The sequence below is a fragment of the Pan troglodytes genome, chromosome 3, assembly GCF_028858775.2.
Source record: "Pan troglodytes isolate AG18354 chromosome 3, NHGRI_mPanTro3-v2.0_pri, whole genome shotgun sequence".
Classification (NCBI taxonomy): Eukaryota; Metazoa; Chordata; class Mammalia; order Primates; family Hominidae; genus Pan; species Pan troglodytes.
Window position 1 is genome coordinate 26115953 of NC_072401.2, and position 23900 is coordinate 26139852.

A 23900-nucleotide genomic window follows, 5' to 3' on the forward strand; every position below is an offset into this window, starting at 1 on the left:
TACATATTTTAGCTCACTTTACTCCAACGGGGACCATTATTCCCAGTTTGCACATAAGCAAATGGAGCCAGGGAAAGCAAGGGGCAGAACAGGGAACTGATTTCCCGGAGTTTCGGCCCAGAGTCAGTGTGCTTAGCCACCGCCAACACCAGCCCCAGAGCTCTAGGCTCCTGGAAGTCGTGCTCCCGAGTCCTTCCCCTTGCACAGTGGAGAGAACTCGATGTTGGAATGAAACCAGCTAATTCCAGTAGGGTGCTTCCGCTGTTGTGAGGAGCTGGGCAACTAGTAAGCTCGCTGAGCCTCACTGCTCCACTATAAAACCAGGAGAGTGCGCAGCAGAGGAGAGGGTCTGGGTTTCAGAATAAGAAGCAGGTTTTCTTCCTGCTCAGCAAATCCTGGGTAATTGTATCATATCCCCTAACCCCTTAAACCTCAGCTAGAGAGGGCGCCAGTCTTAGCCCCAGGGAAGGCTTTCGTGTGCACATTGGACACAAAGCCTGCCCAGCAGTGCCCGGCACAGAACTGGGGAGCTGTTGGGATAAGCATGGGGGTGGACTCTCCCTGGGACAGATCCTAACTCACAGCAGTTTGGAGAACTGTTGTATACACACGCAGGTGACACGAGGCAGAGCAGGATGTGAAACGAGCGCAGTGGTTTGCCAAACCCGCAGCAGGCTTAGGACGGAGTGGTGAGAACAGCCCCCTTCCTTTTCCTCAGCTTGACGGTCCCAGCCTTTCCCATTGCGGACCTAGAGCCCAGACTCCCAGGGCAGAAAGCGCCCCACAGACTGATAAAGGTGAACAATCCAGGCTTTGTTTCCAAGGGCTTTATCCCTGACTTTCCAACTGGCTTTTATCTGTGTCTTCACGTCTCTGACCTCTTGAGCCTCACAGGAGCTAGACTAGAAGGTTCAAGTTCTTGAGGAGAAGGCAGGGGCGGGAGAGCCCCCACTTGCGGGAATCTCGTGCGGACCGAGTCGGGGCGGGAGAGGGCGCGCACCAGCCAGGCTAGGGCGCGCGGGGCGCCGAGGGGCGTGGGGCCGTTTGGGGCCGTTCGGGCCAGTTCGCGCGGCGGGGCCCGTCGGAGCTTTTCTCTCGGCAGCCTGGCTGGCCGCGCGTCTTCTCCGCGCAGCGGGCGAAGTCGCGATGGGTTCATTAAGGCGGCAGGTAGGCAGTGCCCCGGCGGCGGCTGCGGCAGGCGGTCCTGGAATGTGCGAGGGGCGTGATGACAGCGGCCAGCCTCTTTGCGCAACACCTTCGCCATATATACCCGGGGCGCTGCGCTCCACCTGGCCGCCGCCTCCAGCCCAGCACCTGCGGAGGGAGCGCTGGTGAGTACCGCCGCTGGGGCAGGGGCGCTTCCTCGCTCTTTCAAGGACTTTGATTCACTTAATTCTTGTAAATACCTCTCGGTGCTGACTTCAAGGAACTTGGCTGGCTTTGGGCCGCAGAAGTGAAAAACACAAAGCTCTCCACAATGTTCAAGTTGTTTTCTTCTTAATGTTACGGTTATTGCTTTTATTACAGCTTTTGCTGCTACACTCTTACGATTGACAGTGTTATTAATCAGCCACACTTGTGGATTCTAAAATGATCACTGTTTTGAGAGTCGTGGTTTGGAAGAGGAAAGGCCCAGGGGATAGAAGTCTCCACCTAGGAATCAGGATGGCTAGGCTCTTTATGGCTGGGTCACCAACTAGCCATGTGACAACGCTAGTCCCTGTGAGCCCCTGGGCTGCCGTCTTCCATTCTTTATAAGAAGGGGAATGCGACATCTCAGGACCATGAAAATTCTAGGTTTGTGGTGGCTGCCTGGTGATGTGACACTGCCCCCCACCCAAGTGTGACTTCCACGTGTTACAGTGCTTGTTTGCAGTTATTTAAGGTGCCTAGGAGACAGTCTTAGTTTGTTTCTATTAGGGCCCGTGGCCATCAGCGAAGGGTCCGTCCTTCAGCTGTCTTGGGGAGCAAAGCCCGCAATTTCTGTTTTCCAAGCCACAAATGGGTGAGCAGGCTGGGGAGATAACTTACAAGGAGATGTGCACAGGAGTGGTTGGGTTCGGGGACTGCATCCTCAGGCCAGAAAGTGGGGGGCTGCATGGCATGGAGTTAGTTCAGGTTCCCTGGAACGGTGCCTGCCACCGGCGGCTCGCACTGCGCTGAAGAGAGTTGGAATCTCGTTTTCTTTGAGGAGGTCCCTTTTTCAAACATGTTGATTTCATGGAAGCAGCTTGTGGATTTCATCACTCGAGTCCCCTCTTCCTGTTTAGGTGCCCCTGGGGGTTTCTGTGTTGGCCCTGATCGCTCTGGGCCTTGTTCTTTCCTTTTTCCTTCTTCCCTTGTGTGCTGGCAGTTCTTTAACTTGTCCTGGGTTGGGTATTCTTGGAAAACTGTGCTTGTAGGAGTGGCCGTTGTTTCAGATTGTTAAAGAAAAACAAAAATAAAAAAGATTGCCTCTTTTGTCCCATGCCCGCTGATCATGATCTTCTCTGCTTTTGTAATTTGGGGAATGGGTGATAAGAAGGGCATGCTTTGTAAAAGGTTTGGATGCTAAACAAATTGCCCCATCCAAAACTTTCCCCAAATTGCTCAACTGTCTCACTGAAGCAAGTCCCCTGTGGTATGAGGATGGGCTTCTGATTGTTGCTGTTAGACACAAAGGGGACAAAAAAATAGCCCGAATTCAATGCGATGAGGAAAACAGCCTCACAGAATCAGAGTGCTTTGGAATAAACTGGGCTTTAGTAACCAGTTTCAGGCATCTTCCACTCCTCCATCCTCACCCACACCCCCACTTCCATTCTGGGGACCGCAGGGAGCAATCAGGACATCCCAGGGAATTTATTCATCTCAGTGAATTTTAAAAATGCAAAGGTACAAAAAGAGGGCTATAAAAAGATTGCGGTATTTTTAAGATGTTTATATTTACAAATTTAACTGCTTTAACCCCCCCCCCCAATACAATGCAGCATAACTGATATAGTTACAAGTTATTTACAGGATTTATTTTAAGATATCATAAATACAAATTGATAGTGCATGGTGAGGGTGTGGTTTGGTGATATGGCCCAAGTTTAAAGTTTATTAGTGTGCCACATCAAAAATGTAAACTCAAGTTATCTATCAATGTGAGGCCCAGGCCAATTGCTTCCTTGACTCCTCTCATGACTACCACCACTGTGTCCTTGAAGAGATTATTATTAGCAGTAATGTCGGGACAGGGTCTCACTATGTTGTCTAAGCTGGTCTCAAACTCACAGGCTCAAGGGACTCTCCCACTTTGGCCTCCCAAAGTGCTGGGATTATAGGTGTGAGCCACCACCCTTAGCCTATAGGGGTGATTATTTTTCCTTGTGATGGCTGTAAGGGAAGCAGAGGAAAAGGAGACGTCACCCTCTTGGGAATTTTTGAAGCACAGAGTCATTCTTTCAAAGTACAAGAAAGTTTTCCTGGGCATCCTGAGAACACTGGCCTGCATGAGGTTGAAATTATCTCTGCAGTGTTGTGGTGCCTATGTGATTTGAAGCCATTAACCTCTCTGTGGCTCAGTTTTTCCCTCTATAGAATGAGGATACTGTTCATTTTAAAGGAGACTCTAAGTTTACATAGATACATGAAATGCTGTGCGTAAATTTGTGCACCAATTTCCAAGTGCCAGGCACAAAGTCTTTAATAAACACTACTTGGCTACCATGTGCCCAGCACTGTCCTATGTGCTGGGGATACAATGGCCATACTCTAGTCCCTGTGCTTGTGAAGGCTGCCATTCTGATGGGAGACTGTGTGTCCATGTTCTGGTTCCTCACAGGACCACTGCCCTGGGCTTCCTCCTCTCCCCATTTCTTCAGATGGCCTTGACTGCTGCTCTGGGCACAAGGGGCCCAGGAACAGGTCTTGGTTGGAGAAGCCCAAACAATGCGAATGTAGGGGTTGGGTGACTGCCAGGTACCCTACATTCCCCTGCTTCCCAAGTCTGAGCCAAGTCAAGAAAGTTCCTCTCCCGGGTCTTCGAGAAAGAACAAGAGCTCTTTCTGGCAGTGGGTGCCCATGTGGTGCAGGAAGTGGAGCCAAGAGGGTGAGGCACACAGGCAACTCGGTTATAGAGGCCAGTGTGGCAGCGGGGGAGCCCCTCCCTGGGCTTTAGTAAAAAGCTTCCAAATGATGACTTCTCCCTTCCTCTGCTGCTTCTGGCAGGTGGCAAGAATGTGCTGGAGTGAGGCCTTGGGAAGGCTGGGAGAGAACAAGGCAGTGGTTGCGCCAGGGCTATGGGGGTAGGAGAAAGGCTTAGAGGGGCTCAGAGCTCCAGGGTACATTCTCTGCCTGCACCATTTAATACCCACCCCCACCCGCCCACCCCACCCCCACCACCCTCCCCTCCTGCTCATCCATTGCAACATTCTTGGGCGGGCATTTCCAGCATCTGAATGATCATGTGGGAGTGACCTGCAGACATGCCAATCTAGCCAGCTATCCGAAAACACTCAGAGCCCTCAATGTGCCTAGACCTAAGGCCCCTGGGTGCCCTGGTGCTTTGAGGGCTGGAGAATTCCTCCTCCCTTTGCCCCTGGCTGTGAGATCTGTGGAAAAGCTTCTGGCTTTGGAGCCAGCAGTCTTGGGTTCATATCCTGACACCAGCTCCAGGTAGTTGGAGGCAAGCTTCTTTGTTTCTCTGTGCCTCAGTTTCTTTGTCTGTACACTGAGAAGAAAAACTCCTTCCTTGGTAGATTTAATGAGGTCACAAACCGTATAGGACACTCCTCTGCCACAAAACAAACATTAGCATCTTTCTCTCACAGGCTTTGTATTCATTTATTCAAATATTAACTGAGATCCACTACCATGCTGAGCATTGGAGATGAAGAGCTTATAGTCAAGGGTACACACAGTGGAAATGAGGCCATTTACTGTTCATGACAGTGCATTTCCACGTAATAAACACTCTTGTTTATTGTTCATGACACAGTGCATTTCCACATTGTGTCATGAACAATAAACAAGAGTTCCGAGTGTTTACTCTGCCAGGCACCATGCTCTAGCCTCACCTACACTTATTAACCAATTAGTCCTCATAACAGCTCAGTAAGTGAGATGGTATTGTCCCCATTTTTACAATGATGAAGCTGAAGCTCAGAGTGGCTCAGGGTTGCATATAGTGAGGGGCAGGCCTCTGCAGAGCCAGCCCTCCCTCACTGTGATTCGCCTCTCTCCAGGTATCACTGAGCCATCTTACCTTTGTGAGCTTAGAGGTTGAGTTGCATCTTTTAAAATAATTTTCTTCTAAAATTTAAAAAATCACCCACAGTCTCACCACTCCCTTTAACCCCAGAGAACATTTCTGGATCTTGTCTGCCTTGTTGAGATGATGCTGTGAATGGGAAAAAGAAGTGCTTTAGATGTGAAGTTTATCTAAAGCATTTTCCTATGGTTTTACTGATTCAGTATAACCTCTTTAATGGCATGCTCTTACAATGCATGGACATACCATAGTTAGAAGGAGTAATTTCTCTTTTTTCATTTTTTCACACTGTAAATGATAGAGCAGCAAATATCTTTTTGGTCTACATCACATTCATTCTATCACAAATATGCCCGGCAGGGCTCAAGACCTTAAAGTTGAAGTGATGGACAAGACAAAGTCCACTTTTTGGTAGGGTTTGCAGTCTGGTAAGCAGGAAATAGGTTGAAGAAGAAAGGAGTCAGGTGGGCTCAGGCTCTAAGAAGCCCTCTTGGAAGAGGTGATCAGAGTAAGTTAGGTATTTCTGAATTTCTGAGAGGAAATATTCCTAGCTTCCTAATTCCCAGAAGTGAAATGACTGGGTCACAGACGTGTGATGAACATAAGGCACTTTGGACAGTTTGCTAACTTTTCCAGAGCTTCTAGCAGTGTTCAACTCATAACATCTTCTCCAGCATAGCATAATGAACTTAAATTCTTTTTGCTACTTTGATAGTTGTCACTGTTTTAGTTTGAATATATGGGATTGCTTCTGTTTTTTTGAGATGGAGTTTCACTCTTTTTGCCCAGGCTGGGGTGCAATGATGTGATCTCAGCTCACTGCAACCTCCACCTCCCAGATTCAAGTGATTCTCCTGCCTCAGCCTCCCGAGTAGCTGGAATTACGGGTGCACGCCACCACGCCTGGCTAATTTTGTATTTTTAGTAGAGACGGGGGTCCAGGCTGGTCTCTAACTCCTGACCTCAGATGATCCACCTGCCTCAGCCTCCCAAAGTGTTGGGTTTACAGGCGTGAGCCACTGTGCCCGGCCTGGATTGCTTCTTTTTTAATAGGCATTTTAGCCATTTGTTCCTTTTCTGTGAATTGCCTTTTTCCAGTCCTTTGGACTGCTTTGTCTAATGGACAAGGACTAATTGTCTAATGTCAAAGAACAAGGACTGCAAGGACTGGAATGTGAGGTGTGTCAAGTACCATGTAACTGAGAAAGGCCTTGTGAAGAAAATAGATTGTAAGAAGGTCTTTTCTGAAGGCTGAAAAGAATGTGGTTCTAACAAAGGATGACTAATCCAGACAGCATGACATAGTAATAATTGCTGCTATTTATTGATGCTCCTCAATGCCAGTCACTTTCTAGACTTTTAATTTCACTATTAGTCTCATAACCCTGCAAGAACTGTTCCATTTTATAGATGGAGAAACTGACACTTTATGCTCAGAGGCATAAAGGGACTTGCCTAAATACACACTCATTAATAGGTGGCACTGCTGGATTTTAAAACCAGGTCCATCACGCTTTTCACAGAAGGCCTGGGTGGTAGGTAAAACACGCAGAAGGCATATGAACACCTGCATATATACTTACATATTTTGAGACAGAGTTTTGCTCTGTATCCCCCAGGCTGGAGTACAGTGGCATGATCTCAGTTCACTACAGCCTCCGCCTCCCAGGTTCAAGCAATTCTCATGCCTCAGCCTCCTAAGTAGCTGGGATTACAGGCACCCACCACCATCCCCTGCTAATTTTTGTATTTTTAGTAGAGACAGGGTTTTGACACATTGCCCAGGCTGGTCTCGAACTTCTGACCTCAGGTGACCCACCCACCTTGGCCTCTTAAGGTGTTGGAGTTACAGGCCTGAGCCACCTCGCCTGGCCCCTGCATATATATTCACATACACACTAAGTTGTATAAATCTGTTAAATTCCACTGGATAAGGTTTTGCATAGATTTGCAGTGCACTTGTCTTGATATAAGAAGTAGATGGGGTTCCATTGAAGGGTTGTGAGGATTTGGCATGCTATGAGACAACAAAGATGAATGGGCTTGCACCCTGCCTTTTTCTTTTTTTTTGAGAAGGAGTTTCACTTTTGTCACCCAGGCTGGAGTGCAATGGCACAATCTCAGCTCACTGCAACCTCTGCCTCCCAGGTTCAAGCGATTCTCCTGTCTCAGCCTCCCGAGTAGCTGGGACTATAGGCGTGTGCCACCACGCCGGCTAATTTTTGTATTTTTAGTAGAGATGGGGTTTCACCATGTTGTCAAGGCTGGTCTCAAACTCTTGACCTCAGGTGATCCACCTGTCTTGGCCTCCCAAAGTGCTGGGATTACAGGCGTGAGCCACGGTGCCCATTGCACCCTGCTTTTGACTGAAGGAGAGAGTCAAGACAAAAACAAGTTTACGAGATTAAAGGTGGTACATGCAGCTAACTCAACACTGTACGAGGTAGTTTGCTTTAGCGACTGGGTGAGTGTTTGAAGGGGAACCACAGAGGAAATATGGTGCTTAATATGCCATACTTAGGGGGCATAAGTGTGAAATCTTTCCCTTCCTTTTACTGCCGCCTCCGGCCAAAACCCCCACCCAGTTGATGCTTTGCAACCAATGGTTCTTCCTCTTATAGCATCTTGGTGTGCCTCCTTTCCATGACTGCTGCTTTAAGCTGTTTTCTTATCCACAGACCATGGCTCCCTGGCCTGAATTGGGAGATGCCCAGCCCAACCCCGATAAGTACCTCGAAGGGGCCGCAGGTCAGCAGCCCACTGCCCCTGATAAAAGCAAAGAGACCAACAAAAGTAAGTGTCGCTCGTTTGTCTGCAGATCGGCCTTTGTGAGGACCCCAGGAGACTCAGGTCTGATTCCTCATGACCCCTTTTGCTTGTTTCAGCAGATAACACTGAGGCATCTGTAACCAAGATTGAACTTCTGCCGACCTACTCCACGGCTACACTGATAGACGAGCCCACTGAGGTGGATGACCCCTGGAACCTACCCACTCTTCAGGACTCGGGGATCAAGTGGTCAGGTAAAAGTGAGGCCAGCTGAGACATTCAGGAGGGAAGCTTCCTGTGGTTCACGGTGTCATCATCCTCCTGTCCCTCCCCCTTTTCATTGTTCTGATTCCCTTGAAGCAAGTGTCCTGGCTAGGGATGTCACCCTCTCATCTTTTTTTTTTTTAGACGGAGTCTTGCTCTGTCGCCCAGGCTGGAGTGCAGTGGTGCAATATTGGCTCACTGCAAGCTCCGCCCTGTGGGTTCAAGCAGTTATCCTGCCTCAGCCTCCTGAGTAGCTAATTTTTGTATTTTTAATAGAGATGGGGTTTCACCATGTTGGCCAGGCTGGTCTCGAACTCCTGACCTCGTGATCCACCCTCCTCGACCTTCTAAAGTGCTGAGATTACAGGCATGAGCCACAGCACCCGGCCACCCTCCCATCTTTGAGGTTGAGTCAAAGCATGTTGGAGTAATTGGGGGTCATTCATTCAACAAATGTGCCAGGCACTGTGGTTATAGCAAAGATGGACATTGTCTGGCTCCTTATAATTCGCTGTGGGTGATGAGGTTCCAGGTACTGCTTTGGAGATGCTGTGGATACAGTGATGAACAGAAAAGGCCCCTCTTCTCAGAGAGCTTTCAGAGGGGTCCCCTCACCCAAATGTGGGCATATTTCTAGTAAAAGAAAATATGCAGCCAGACAGCTGGATGCAAGCAATCACTGTTTCATTTCCAAATGTATGTAGGGCAGAAGGTCTGTCTGTGAACTAGACAGCAAGGAGGAAAAAGGAGATTGGGGTGTGGGGTGGGGAGGAGAGGTAGGAAGGAAAGAGCTGGGAGGGGGAAGATGAGAACCATTTTAAAAGCCAGTGGAGTAAACAGCAGTTAAGGATGTAGCATCCCAGGATGTATGATGCCCCAAGCCCTCCATAAATTGAGGCTGATTGCTGCTGTGCAGCTGCATTCTAGAAAATACTCTGTGCTGTTTGGAACGTGACAGCCATTATCTCCGACCCTGCACTTAGCAGGTGGCTAGTGCTGTCAACTGCCTCACTCAGTGACACTGTGGCTCAGCTGAGCATGGAGCCTGGTTTTTCTGTCGCAGACCACATTGAACCCCTCCTCCCAAATGCAAATCCTTTAGAGGCACTTTACCAGGGGTTTCAGCTAAATGGACCACAGCGGTAACTGCTTTGAAAGCTGCAGCGATGGCTGCTTCCCATCTGTAAGCCTGGCTAGACATAAGAACTTACGGCTGCCAGGCTGGGAAGGGAGGGGAGGTGGGGGGAGCTCTGAGCTCATTGCCAAACTTCTCAGTGTTTCCAACACTAAAAGTTTCATGCCTTTCTCTGTCTCTCCCCACCCCCCTGCAGAGAGAGACACCAAAGGGAAGATTCTCTGTTTCTTCCAAGGGATTGGGAGATTGATTTTACTTCTCGGATTTCTCTACTTTTTCGTGTGCTCCCTGGATATTCTTAGTAGCGCCTTCCAGCTGGTTGGAGGTAAGAATGAAAGGCTGAGAGGTCTGGGGGTGAGGGGCATTATCTTGAAATGTGGTTCCGAGAGTAAAACTCAGCAAGCCCTCTCCAGCTGCAGCCTCCTGGAGTGTTTTAGGACTGGAACCGACCTCAGATCATTTATGAAGTGTATGCTTTCCGTTATAGAAGAGAAAACTGAGGCCTATACAAAGGGCTATGACTTGGCCCAGGTGGCTTAGGCCAGGAGCTGGGGCTAGACTATTCCAAGCTATCCGCCAGTTGAGTTTGTCCACAAACCCCAGGCAGGAAGTTGTCTGACATACAGACTTAGCTGAGGAATTCCTATATCCTCCCCACCAGAGAATTCTGGAATGAGAAAGAAAGCCCTTTCAAATGCTGGCGGAAGGACAGGGCCCCTTCTCTGGGCTGGAGGAATCTGCATCCATTGTACTTATCTTCACAGCCCTTAGGGCTGCGTGTGCCCATGCAGTGTGGGAACCCAGAAGTGAAGTCACCATGTACTTGGTTCCCTTTGTACCTCAATGGTGATGTCAGAAACAAACAGGCAGCACTCCGTCTACTGGGTGCAGGCATTTTCGGGGGCCCTCTATCAAACATTCTTTCCCAGAGCCCTCCCATTTACGGAGAGATCATGAACCAGCCCTGAGACTCACAGCCTGTGATTAGCAGAGTAAGATTCAGTCTCAGATCTGGGTGACACAAAGGACCATGGATTTCTGCAACCCTTGGTGCCTTTCTTGCAACTACTGTCCTCAGTTGTTCCGCCCGTCCTCGGCCTCCCGAAGTGCTGGGATTACAGGTGTGAGCCACCATGCCTGGCCTCCTGAACATTGCTTCTGGGCTCCCTGGTCCATGGGAGCATCGGCTAGGGGCTTTGCTATCTGGTTATCTCAGACAAATCACCTGCATCCTCTGGGCTTCCATCTTCTTTATACAATAGACTTGGGAATGCATTGATGGTCTCAGGTACACTCTTGAGAATAACTCTCCCAGCATTCAATTACAGGCTGGTGCTAGGGCTAAGGGTGGATAGAGAGATCTACTCTTGGAGGATAAATCTGAATTGGGTATACACCCCAGAGACATCCAGGAGGCTCATTGGAACCCACTGGTCCCAGTATGGAGTTGAGGCTGGGTTCCTGAGCACAGAAGGGCTTGCTGACTGAGGAGTGTTTGAAGAGTGGGAGGATGCAGGGTGAAGGAACAAAAGTAACCAGGGGCTCACAGTGGGTCGGGAACCAGGGCAGAGAGAGAGACAGGAGGCACCTGTGGGCAGCTAGTGGATTTCCTGCCTTATCGGGGCAGCACTGGGAAGAGGCATGGGGAAGCAAGATTCCTTGGGTACCTGCAGGGATGGAGGCTGGACTCTCCAACCCATAGCCAGCTGGCCTTGGATGGAGACTTCTGTTTACTCAGTGCCCACCTAATCCCCCTTGATCACGTTGTGATTGTTTTTGTTTGTTTGTTTTTCCCAGGAAAAATGGCAGGACAGTTCTTCAGCAACAGCTCTATTATGTCCAACCCTTTGTTGGGGCTGGTGATCGGGGTGCTGGTGACCGTCTTGGTGCAGAGCTCCAGCACCTCAACATCCATCGTTGTCAGCATGGTGTCCTCTTCATGTGAGTTGGGGCACCCATGAGCCCACCTGCATTCCAGACACTCTCCTGTCTATCTGGGGGTGGGAAGGAGGGGGGGAGGAATTCACTCTGAATATGTCCAGGCCTTGTCACCATTGTCTTGGTATCTTGCTCCAGCTACAATGTGTTCCCCTCTTGATCCAAGGCAACTTCCTGTTTCCATTTCGATGTCAGGATCTGGAAATAGACCCTGCTGCTGGAGTTCTCAGCTCTGAATTCTCTAGTACTGTACTTTCCAGACCTGTAGCCACTAGCCACATGTGGCAATTTAATTTTGTTGAACTTAATTGATTTAAAATTAAAATATAACATTCAGTTCCTCAGTTGTACTAGTTACATTTCAAGTGTTAAAGAGCCACATGTAGCTGGCAGCTACCCTATTGAGAAGTGGAGACATAGAACATTTCCTTCACTGCAGAAAGTTAGTTCTCTGGGACAGGCCACTCTCAGTGCTAAGAAGAAAGACAACTTAATCACATCACAAATTGCTCTGGGACAACCGAGCATGGGGAGATGGCACACTAAACTTGTATCTGCCTGATAATTGCTGCAGCTAGGTTGGACAGACCCTCTGAGGGGGACCAGTTTGAACTGATTATTATTATTTTTTTTTCTATTTTCTTTTTAAATAGAGACTTGGGTCTCACTGTGTTGCCCAGGCTGGTATCAAACTTCTGGGCTCAAGTGATCCTCCCAAAATGCTGGGATTACAGGCCTGAGCCACAGCCCCTGACCAGAACTATTTTTCTTCCCAAGCCAGCATCTTAGCCAAAATTAACTAGAATGTTTCTCGTGCAGTTAGAAAAAGGTATTACACTTTCAAAATATTTTACTTGTTTATATCAAAAAAGGTGCAGCAATATGCTGATTTTGTTTGAAAACGTTACACTGCCTAGAATTAAATGTCTGATATCCAGCACAGAAATGATGCTTCCTGGCTGGGCCTAGTGGCTCACGCCTATAATCCCAGCACTCTGGGAGGCTGAGGTGGGAGGCTCACCTGAGGTTGGGAATCTGAGACCAGCCTGACCAACATGGTGAAACCCCGTCTCTACTAAAAATACAAAAATTAGCTGGATGTGGTGGTGCATGCCTCCAGTCTCAGCTACTCAGGAGGCTGAGGCAAGAGAATCACTTTAACCTGGGAGGTAGAGATTGCAATGAGCTGAGATCGAGCCACTGCTCTCCAGCCTGGGAGACAGAGCGAGATCCATCTCAAAAAAAAAAGAAAAAAGAAAAGAAAAAAACCGATGCTTCCTTAAAGGCGAGCCTGTGTGCCATGCACAACTGACTCAACTGTACATGCAAGCCCTGGCACTCATCCACCTAAGTCCTTAATCAGTGGGTGCCTCCTGGTCTCCTTCAGGCTAGCCTTGGATCTGCAATAGGGAGGAAGGAGGAAGCTAGAAAGGCACTTTCTTCAGATTCATAGTGAGGTGCAGAGTGAGGTGCAAAAAAAAAAGTTTAAGAATTCACTTGCATAGAGGATAAAAACTACTTCTTTAGAGGATGCCAGCATAGGTGACTTTAGCCTGCCTCCAGGCTGCCTTTCTAAGCTTGCTAATGGTACTTTTCCATCCTCTAGTGCTCACTGTTCGGGCTGCCATCCCCATTATCATGGGGGCCAACATTGGAACGTCAATCACCAACACTATTGTTGCGCTCATGCAGGTGGGAGATCGGAGTGAGTTCAGAAGGTAAGAAGCTCAAAACCAGCCTTTGCGACATCAGCTCTATTGTTCTTGGCCACGCTGTTGTAACTGCTTTTAACCAGCCAAAGATGACATGCTTATCAGGTTCATTCCTGGAGTTCCTAGAAGTAACCACAGGGAGGTATGGCTAGGGTTGGATCACATACTCACCAGCTGATTAGACTCAGCTCCCTGATCGGCAGAGCAGGGATAATACTATCTATCACTACTGAGTTGTTGTAGGATTAAATATACAACCCAGCAGGTGAGTGTTCAGAGCACCCAGCACATTGAGTTCACTAAATAAATGCAAACTCTAGCTAGAAACTTAGCCGCTGGGTGGCGGAATTGAAGCAAGGCCAGTTGGAAGAGTAGGATTTATTGGGACTGGGCGTGGTGGCTCATGCCTGTAATCCCAGCACTCTGGGAGGCCCAGGCGGGTGGATCGCCTGAGGTCAGGAGCCTGGCCAACATGGTGAAACCCCATCTCTTCTAAAAATACAAAAATTAGCCGGCCATGGTTGCGAGCGTCTGTAATCCCAGCTACTCTGGAGGCTGAGGCAGGAGAATTGCTTGAACCCGGGAGGCAGAGGTTGCAGTGAGTCGAGATCGCGCCACTGCACTCCAGCCTGGGTGACAGAGTGAGACTCCATCTCAAAAAAAAAAAAAAAAATTAATAAATAAATACTGTTTTGTTTGGTCATAATTATAACTTATTTAAACTTCCACTTTCGGTCAGCTCAACCCATGCCACCTTTTCTTTGTTCTTCACTTACAAGTTAATAAAAAACAAAACCTAGTTTCTGCGTATGCAGAAACTCTGAAACTAGAGCAGGTAGAATGCTGGAAACTCTTTTCTTTCAAAAAGGTTAATGTGAAAATTAAGTGTTTCTTAGCCTCTTCTAGCTAGTTTATTTTTTTTTTTTCAGTTTTTTTTAAAAGGTAAGCTGTTTCATTGAAGACATAAAAATCCAGAACAGAGTTTTTTAAATCTGGAGATAAGATGGAATCGAGGAGGAATCTTCGAACCTCCTCAGATGGATGCAAAATGTTTTAGCCTTGTTTCCCATGGAAACTATTCATGTTTCATCACTTTCAAGAACTTAAAAAAAGTTTAAGAATTCACTTGCATAGAGGTCTTTTTAAGTTAAAATTTTTTATTGATACAAAATATTTTTACACCTTTCTGGGAAACGTGATATTTTGTTACATTCATAGAATGTGTAGTGATCAAATCAGGGTATTTGTGGTGCCCATCACTTTGGGGATTTATGATTTCTATGTATTTGGAACAATTGAAAACTCCAGCATAGAGGGCTTTGGTTGCCTTCATGCTGGTCCCCACCTTTCCAAAAGAAGGTAGCCTTCAATATACATGATACAAAAGTGCCCTTGATGCAATTCTTCGAAGCAGTGATTGCTGAGCTAATTATTCCAGCCGTAACATGCTTGCTGGCCCGCAGCTTCTTCATCTGGCCAATGGGAATATAGATAACAGCCACTTTGGGGATTGATATGAGAGAACAAAAATGAGATTGTGTACATGTGCACACTTCCATAGGTGACACCTAGCAGAGGGTGGCAGATGATACAGGTAATGACCCACCTCACATGGTGCCCACTTGCTTAGTGACTAATCTGGCTGTCGGGGTTCCCCTCCCATAGAGCTTTTGCAGGAGCCACTGTCCATGACTTCTTCAACTGGCTGTCCGTGTTGGTGCTCTTGCCCGTGGAGGTGGCCACCCATTACCTCGAGATCATAACCCAGCTTATAGTAGACAGCTTTCACTTCAAGAATGGAGAAGATGCCCCAGATCTTCTGAAAGTCATCACTAAGCCCTTCACAAAGCTCATTGTCCAGGTAACTTAGCTCCTTCAGAGAGAGAAGGAGACTAACTTCCTACCCACAACATCCCCTACCTAAGCTGACAGATATAGAGTGTCTACAACACTATTCTGGGCCTGGCATGGTGGCTCACCCTTGTTTTCCCAGCACTTTGGGAGGCCGAGGCAGGTGGATTGCTTGAGGTCAGGAATCTGAGACCAGCCTGGCCAACATGGCATAACCCTGTCTATACTAAAATGCAAAACGTTAGCTGGGCATGGTGGCGTGCACCTGTAGTCCCAGCTATGTGGGGGCTGAGAAAGGAGGATCGCTTGAACCCCGGGAGGTCAAGGCTGCAGTGAGCTGAGAATTGTGCCATTGCACTCCAGCCTGGGTGACAAAGTGAGACTGTTTTTAAAAAATAAATAGATGAATAAACACTACTCTGTAGCTGCCTCTGGAAAAGGCCAAGGGAGGCAGAACTTTTGGGCCACCTGATAGAGTGACTGACCTTGATGGTTACTTTGACTTCCATAACATGCCACCTTTATTGGGGTGGAGGTGCTTCTTAAGACTGGACACTTGAGACCACTTTGTTCCCACTGCTGTCCTCAACACCAGTGGACTTGATAAAGTATGATCTACCCTTTCCTGCCTAGAGTCATCTCAGCCCCTTCTCCCTGGGTCCTTGCTAGGACCTTGTGTTTTCACTCTTACTGGTTTTCTTGGCCATTCAGTCATCCAGAAAATATCTACTGTCTGCTCCCTAGATATCAGTGCCTCTGCAGATAGAGTGAGTCCCACTTTGCCTCTCTGGGGGCTCACAGTCACATTTATCTCCTTAGAGCCCCTCTCACTTCAACCCCCTGGGTTTGTGTCCTAAATCGGTTCTGAGGATATGCTGATGGTTTCCTGTCTACTGTTTCCACAGCTGGATAAAAAAGTTATCAGCCAAATTGCAATGAACGATGAAAAAGCGAAAAACAAGAGTCTTGTCAAGATTTGGTGCAAAACTTTTACCAACAAGGTACGTTTCCAAGAATATTCCCGGGGCGGGGAGTGAACCTTTGCATCTGAACATGAAGCTAAATCTTGCCTTCAAGGAAGGTAAATAGAAAGTCAGGGGAAATAAATATTGGGAGTCCCTGAAAAATCAAAAGTGACCAGTGAATGCCTTTAGAAAACAAGTCCTTGAATGAATGCCGAATGCAGGTAAACAGTAGGACAGACAGACTCCCTTTTGCCCCATCCCAGGGATACATTATTTCTGGTTTGTTATTTCCATGCCTCTTGGAGAAGGCTTAGCTCTGCCTGCCGCTCTGTTCTCATTTTTGGAGAGACTTGTGGAAGTAGTCCAGCACGCCCTACGGGTGTTGGCAGCAAGTGTCCTCTCTCTTACTTTCCAGACTTTTCCAGAGTATTCCCCCTGCTCGGGCCCAGAGCATTCATGCCCTCTGTCAGGAACCTACCCAGGCTGCTTTGCACCTGGGTTGTGGCTTGCCCTTGCTTCTGGGGTGTACATGTATTTTTTTTGTGGGGTGCTAAAGACTGGAGACTAGAATAAACAAAGTAGATGTTTTTAAATGATGAAGGCTGATTTCAGTTGTCCTCAGTTATTCTAAGATTTCTAATAAAGGTGAGAAATAAGTCTTCAAGAGAAAAGAACTGTTCTGTTGGGGCCACACTGCATGCACCATGGGTGGTGTCTGCGCCTGTTCATTCCCACCCCCGCCATTGCCTCCCATTCCCCACTAAAAGCCAGTGTTGTGGGCATTTGTCATGTTTGTCATCCAGACCCAGATGAATGTCACTGTTCCCTCGACTGCTAACTGCACCTCCCCTTCCCTCTGTTGGACGGATGGCATCCAAAACTGGACCATGAAGAATGTGACCTACAAGGAGAACATTGCCAAATGTGAGTGGAGCTCAGTGGATTGGCCACTATGACAGGTGTTGTCTGGGGGTGACCTATTTATCCGTGTGAAGTCCCAGTAAGTGAAGGAAAGGACAGTAGGAGTCACCAAGCACCTGTCCTACATCAAGCAGTAAGCAACATGCTTTCACAGCAGAGGAAACTATGGCTTAGGAACTGAGGTGACAGGCCTGAGGTCCCACAGCAAGGGCAGAACTGGAACTTGAAGTCCATTTCCTTTGCCAGCTCCATACCACCTCAGAAAAGCTCAACAGATTCTAGAGGGCTCCCTCTACATGCTTTGTTCAGACTCCTTTAGTCAATAACTCTAGGGGCCAGGCATGGTGTCTCATGGCTATAATCCCAGCACTTTGGGGAGGCCGAGATGGGCTGGTCACTTGAGGCCAGGAGTTCGAGACCAGCCTGGCCAACATGGTGAAACCCTGTTTCTACTAAAAATAATACAAAAAAATTAGGCATGGTGGCTCAAGCCTATAATTCCAGCTACTTGGGAGACTGAGGCACGAGAATCGTTTGAACCCCAGGAGGCAGAAGTTGCAGTGAGCCAAGATTGCACCACTACACTTCAGCCTGGGCAATAGGGAGATAGTCTGTCTCAAAATAAATAACTTTAGGGAGACGACAACCCGATTTGAAGGAAGATGTGGGACCCACATAGAACAGATGTATTCACTCAGTTAGTCCCTACTGTACAGCAGGCCCCATTTCAGGGCACTGGGGCTGTAGCTCTTGAATAGGCAGTGAGCTTGCATGATGCTCTGATTATTAAGAAGCTGTAATGTTTTTTCCAACCCAGCCATCCTTCGTTATTCTAATTACTCCTTACATATACTTTTGTATATCTCTGCTTCTGTCTTCTCACCCTCCCACCACATTAATTCTGAGCACTATACCTTAATACTCTAGGTATGATTACCCCAAAGAATCAAGTTAACTTACCACCTCCCACATTCTAGGCACTATACATTCATTCATATAACCATGTTTTGCTGGGATTATCTGGGGGATGCAGAAGGGGCTTTATAATTAGCAATGCCGCTTACTTTGACTTGCCCATCGAATCCCTCAAAGCATACTTATCATTAGTAAAAAAAAAAAATTAGACCATCGACAGCATGGTCTTTAGAGACAAAACTGGGCTGAGTCTGCCCCTGAATAGTTGTGTGATTTTTAAAGCTATCACTTCATCTTCCAGCCTCATGCGATCCCACTGATTATGACATAGTCTCAGTGGTGCCCCTTGCTGCGAAGGAGGCTGAGAAGGGCTGTCTTGATTTGGGGCTGCCATCTGTTAAACTAACAACCAGGAATCTGTTTGTAGGAAAGACAGGATCTGGGGGAATAAATAACAATCTGTAGCCGTGGTGGCTCCATGCCCTCCTGACAAGATTCTTTGTGGTCTTTTTAGGCCAGCATATCTTTGTGAATTTCCACCTCCCGGATCTTGCTGTGGGCACCATCTTGCTCATACTCTCCCTGCTGGTCCTCTGTGGTTGCCTGATCATGATTGTCAAGATCCTGGGCTCTGTGCTCAAGGGGCAGGTCGCCACTGTCATCAAGAAGACCATCAACACTGGTAGGTACACTGCCCTCACTTGTAGGCCTTGAGGGATGGTCACTGCATGGGGTGTGGGGGTCCTTTAGATTCCCATCTAGCAATGGCCTCTGCATGGAGTTTCTCTCTCAGATTGGATCAGCAGCAGAAGTGAGGATGTCATTCACCTGGAAATGTTCTTGGCATCCTGGGTGGGGTCTAGGGAGCAGGCCCAAGTTTCCATTGCATGTTGGCAAGGTCCTGAGAAGCAGTTCATATCTAGAGAGCTGTGAGTCAGGCCTTCCTTCTTAGCGGGTTTCCTGTATGCTCAGAGCTTTACTGGCTCTGTCAAGACCCCTTAGAAAAAGGACCCCAGGTGTCCGCCCTCGACCCCACCTCCCTTCACTCTTGTGAAGGAAATGTGATGCATAAATACATCAGCATCTAGAGGTGGCCAATGAGACTGCTGGCTAAGAGGATTTCCTACCAAGTAGGGTGTCCTGGCCAATGAGAGCTCGCTAAGCCAATGACATCATCACTTCATGAAAGCTCAGTGAAATATAGCCAAGAAAATTCGCCCCCCACCCCAGGTTGTCTTGGGGAACAGAGCAACTCTGGGTGCTTCTGGGAAATGCAGGGCCTGATCCGGTGCTAGTTGGGTGGAGGACTCAGTTGGCAGGCATGTTCCAAGCTGCTACAGTTTCTTGATGCTCTTTAAGGCAGAAATGAAGGTTGAAGGTCAAATGTGGGTGCTGACAGGAGACCAGGGCAGGCGAGGAAGCATGCTCTCAGCACTTTCTGGAAGGAGAGTGGTTACTTGGGCGGGTTCACTCTTTCTAACCTGACCTCCAGGGAATCTGTGTTTTTGTTTTCATAACACTTACCTGCATCCTTGGTTTTTCCATCTGAATATGCAGAGCAAAAGACAATGGGGAATGAAACTGGATTCTAAAACTCTACTCTGTAATCTGAGACCATATATGGGATGATGTACAACCTCACCCCTAAGCCCAGCCCCTACCCCAGGACACCAGCCCATACCTTCCCTGGAGAGGCCGTGACATCTCTTCCTTCTGTCTTCCAGATTTCCCCTTTCCCTTTGCATGGTTGACTGGCTACCTGGCCATCCTCGTTGGGGCAGGCATGACCTTCATCGTACAGAGCAGCTCTGTGTTCACGTCGGCCTTGACCCCCCTGATTGGTGAGTTACTCCCTGGCTTCTCCCTCTGGCCACCACTGCCATTTCCTGTCATCCCATGGGGCTGATGTGTTTGTGTTTTGTGTTTCCCCCAGGAATCGGTGTGATAACCATTGAGAGGGCTTATCCACTCACGCTGGGCTCCAACATCGGCACCACCACCACCGCCATCCTGGCCGCCTTAGCCAGCCCTGGCAATGCATTGAGGAGTTCACTCCAGGTCAGGACTTGGGGCATGGGGACAGGGGCCCTGGGAGTGGGACCGCCCATGGTCTTGCAAACTGGTCTCTAACAAGAGCCAGGCTTTTCTCTGTACTATCCAAAATATGGAACTAATATGTGGAGGGGAAGCCATGGGTAAAGTTTTCAGGACCTTGATATGAGAACAATCAAAACTATCAGTTCTGAGAGAAGCAATAAGACCCTCATAACTGGTGGTTGTTTCAGCAAAAGTGGGGTGGCCCCTTGATATAGATGTGGAAAAGGTACTTAGGAAGCACAGACACCACCTGCTATCTCCTCACTGCCTCCTATGGGGAACTTTACAATTAGGAGAACTCCTTGGTGTGGACCATCTATGTTACTTTGTGCAAGACCTTTGGGATTTTAATTTATTTATTTATTTTTATGTTATTTTTTTTGAGACAGAGTCTCGCACTGTAGCCCAGGCTGGAGTGCAGTGATGCAATCTCCACTCACTGCAACCTCCACCTCCCAGGTTCAAGTGATTTTCCTGCCTCAGCCTCCCGAGCAGCTGGGATTACAGGCACCTGCCACCACACCTGGCTGATTTTTTGTATTTTTAGTAGAGACGGGGTTTCCCTATGTTGGCCAGGCTGGTCTTGAACTCTGGACCTCATGATGCGCTTGCCTTGGCCTCCCAAAGTGCTGGGATTACAGGCGTGAGCCACTGCACCCAGCCTGGGATTTGAATTCTTATCTCACCATTTACATACCAAGTGACCTTTGGCAAGTGATCTAACCTGAGCGTCAATTCCCTCATCTGAAAGATGGAGGACATAACCCCTATCTCATTAGGATTATTATAAAGATCTGATGAGGCAAAGCCATCTGTGCAACAGAAATAGAAATTCAGGCATCTAATATAAATTAACCACATATGTCATCCTAAAATTTTTTAGTAGATAGATTTTTAAAAGTAGAAACAGGCTGATTCATTCTTCAATAATGTATTTGATCTAAACCATTATCACTTTAATATGTCATCAGTCTGTCAAAAATTGAGAGTCTTTGAAATCTAGTGTGTATTTCATACTTAAAGCACATCTCAGTGTGGACATGTGGCTAGTGTATTGGACAGTGCTGGTCCACAGCCTGGGCATGGAAATTGGCACCTTGGGAAAGTGACCAAGCACCTGGCCTCTGGAGCCAGGCTCCCAGGATGTGAATTTCCACCTCTTCCATCTCCCACCTGTGGGACTTGAGGAGCCTCCATTTTCTCATGTCAAGAAATAATGGTTGCCACTCTGTAGAGTGTTTTTTGAGAATTGAGATAATGCACAGTTGAGTGCTCCTGGCCCTCCCAGACACATAGTAGGTCCTCATGGAATCCAGGTACCCTCTGGGCTGAGCCATAAGGACAAAGAAGGCCTGGAAGGCCTGAGACTGTGCTGCCTGTGATGCCTGCTAGCTTACCTCCCCCTCCTCCTCCCTACTGCCGCCCGCATTGGGCAACAGGCCCCTCACCTGTCCAACCTCTTGTGTTGCAGATCGCCCTGTGCCACTTTTTCTTCAACATCTCCGGCATCTTGCTGTGGTACCCGATCCCGTTCACTCGCCTGCCCATCCGCATGGCCAAGGGGCTGGGCAACATCTCTGCCAAATATCGCTGGTTCGCCGTCTTCTACCTGATCATCTTCTTCTTCCTGATCCCGCTGACGGTGTTCGGCCTCTCGCTGGCCGGCTGGCGGGTGCTGGTTGGTGTCGGGGTTCCCGTCGTCTTCGTCATCATCCTGGTACTGTGCCTCCGACTCCTGCAGTCTCGCTGCCCACGCGTCCTGCCGAAGAAACTCCAGAACTGGAACTTCCTGCCGCTGTGGATGCGCTCGCTGAAGCCCTGGGATGCCGTCGTCTCCAAGTTCACCGGCTGCTTCCAGATGCGCTGCTGCTGCTGCTGCCGCGTGTGCTGCCGCGCGTGCTGCTTGCTGTGTGGCTGCCCCAAGTGCTGCCGCTGCAGCAAGTGCTGCGAGGACTTGGAGGAGGCGCAGGAGGGGCAGGATGTCCCTGTCAAGGCTCCTGAGACCTTTGATAACATAACCATTAGCAGAGAGGCTCAGGGTGAGGTCCCTGCCTCGGACTCAAAGACCGAATGCACGGCCTTGTAGGGGGCGCCCCAGATTGTCAGGGATGGGGGGATGGTCCTTGAGTTTTGCATGCTCTCCTCCCTCCCACTTCTGCACCCTTTCACCACCTCGAGGAGATTTGCTCCCCATTAGCGAATGAAGTTGATGCAGTCCTACCTAACTCGATTCCCTTTGGCTTGGTGGGTAGGCCTGCAGGGCACTTTTATTCCAACCCCTGGCCACTCAGTAGTCTTTTACTCCAGGAAGGCACAGGATGGTACCTAAAGAGAATTAGAGAATGCACCTGGCTGGACGGATGTCTAATCCTGCACCTAGCTGGGTTGGTCAGTAGAACCTATTTTCAGACTCAAAAACCATCTTCAGAAAGAAAAGGCCCAGGGAAGGAAGGTATGAGAGGCTCTCCAAGATGAGGAAGTGTACTCTCTATGACTATCAAGCTCAGGCCTCTCCCTTTTTTTAAACCAAAGTCTGGCAACCAAGAGCAGCAGCTCCATGGCCTCCTTGCCCCAGATCAGCCTGGGGCAGGGAACATAGTGTCATTGTTTGGAAACTGCAGACCACAAGGTGTGGGTCTATCCCACTTCCTAGTGCTCCCCACATTCCCCATCAGGGCTTCCTCACGTGGACAGGTGTGCTAGTCCAGGCAGTTCACTTGCAGTTTCCTTGTCCTCATGCTTCGGGGATGGGAGCCACGCCTGAACTAGAGTTCAGGCTGGATACATGTGCTCACCTGCTGCTCTTGTCTTCCTAAGAGACAGAGAGTGGGGCAGATGGAGGAGAAGAAAGTGAGGAATGGGTAGCATAGCATTCTGCCAAAAGGGCCCCAGATTCTTAATTTAGCAAACTAAGAAGCCCAATTAAAAAGCATTGTGGCTAAAGTCTAATGCTCCTCTCTTGGTCAGATAACAAAAACCCTCCCTGTTGGATCTTTTGAAATAAGACGTGCAAGTTATCCAGGCTCATAGCCTGCATGCTGCCACCTTGAATCCCAGGGAATATCTGCGCCTGGAATAGCTCTCCACCCCTCTCTGCCTCCTTACTTTCTGTGCAAGATGACTTCCTGGGTTAACTTCCTTCTTTCCATGCACCCACCCACTAGAATCTCTTTCCAAACATTTTTCCATTTTCCCATAGATGGGCTTTGATTAGCTGTCCTCTCTCCATGCCTGCAAAGCTCCAGATTTTTGGGGAAAGCTGTACCCAACTGGACTGCCCAGTGAACTGGGATCATTGAGTACAGTTGAGCACACGTGTGTGCATGGGTCAAAGGGTTGTGCTCCTTCTCATCCTAGATGCCTTCTCTGTGCCTTCCACAGCCTCCTGCCTAATTACACCACTGCCCCCGCCCCACCCTCAGCCATCCCAATTCTTCCTGGCCAGTGAGCTCCAGCCTTATCTAGGAAAGGAGGAGTGGGTGTAGCCGTGCAGCAAGATTGGGGCCTCCCCCATCCCAGCTTCTCCACCATCCCAGCAAGTCAGGATATCAGACAGTCCTCCCCTGACCCTCCCCCTTGTAGATATCAATTCCCAAACAGAGCCAAATACTCTATATTTATAGTCACACCCCTGTACAGCATTTTTCATAAGTTATATAGTAAATGGTCTGCATGATTTGTGCTTCTAGTGCTCTCATTTGGAAATGAGGCAGGGTTCTTCTATGAAATGTAAAGAAAGAAACCACTTTGTATATTTTGTAATACCACCTCTGTGGCCATGCCTGCCCCGCCCACTCTGTATATATGTAAGTTAAACCCGGGCAGGGGCTGTGGCCGTCTTTGTACTCTGGTGATTTTTAAAAATTGAATCTTTGTACTTGCATTGATTGTATAATAATTTTGAGACCAGGTCTCGCTGTGTTGCTCAGGCTGGTCTCAAACTCCTGAGATCAAGCAATCCGCCCACCTCAGCCTCCCAAAGTGCTGAGATCACAGGCGTGAGCCACCACCAGGCCTGATTGTAATTTTTTTTTTTTTTTTTTTTTTACTGGTTATGGGAGGGGAGAAATAAAATCATCAAACCCAAAAGGAGTGTG

General features: G+C 48.4%; 1 protein-coding gene across 2 annotated transcripts; it reads left to right on the forward strand.

Moving 5' to 3' along the window:
• The first annotated feature begins 1252 nt into the window (after positions 1–1252).
• On the forward strand, positions 1253–23892 carry SLC34A2 (solute carrier family 34 member 2). Of its 2 annotated transcripts, none has more exons than XM_526805.8 (13): positions 1253–1331; positions 7915–8029; positions 8122–8259; positions 9601–9729; positions 11202–11345; positions 12949–13060; positions 14720–14915; positions 15811–15906; positions 16674–16794; positions 18221–18388; positions 19431–19547; positions 19640–19764; positions 21275–23892. In XM_526805.8, the coding sequence occupies exons 2-13, from the start codon at positions 7918–7920 to the stop codon at positions 21887–21889; spliced, it is 2073 nt and encodes a 690-aa protein (XP_526805.2). In that variant the 5' UTR covers positions 1253–1331; positions 7915–7917; the 3' UTR covers positions 21890–23892. The 2 variants fall into 2 exon arrangements, with proteins under 2 accessions (XP_526805.2, XP_009445722.2); XM_009447447.4 differs by having other exon boundaries at positions 8125–8259.
• The last annotated feature ends 8 nt before the right edge of the window (positions 23893–23900 follow it).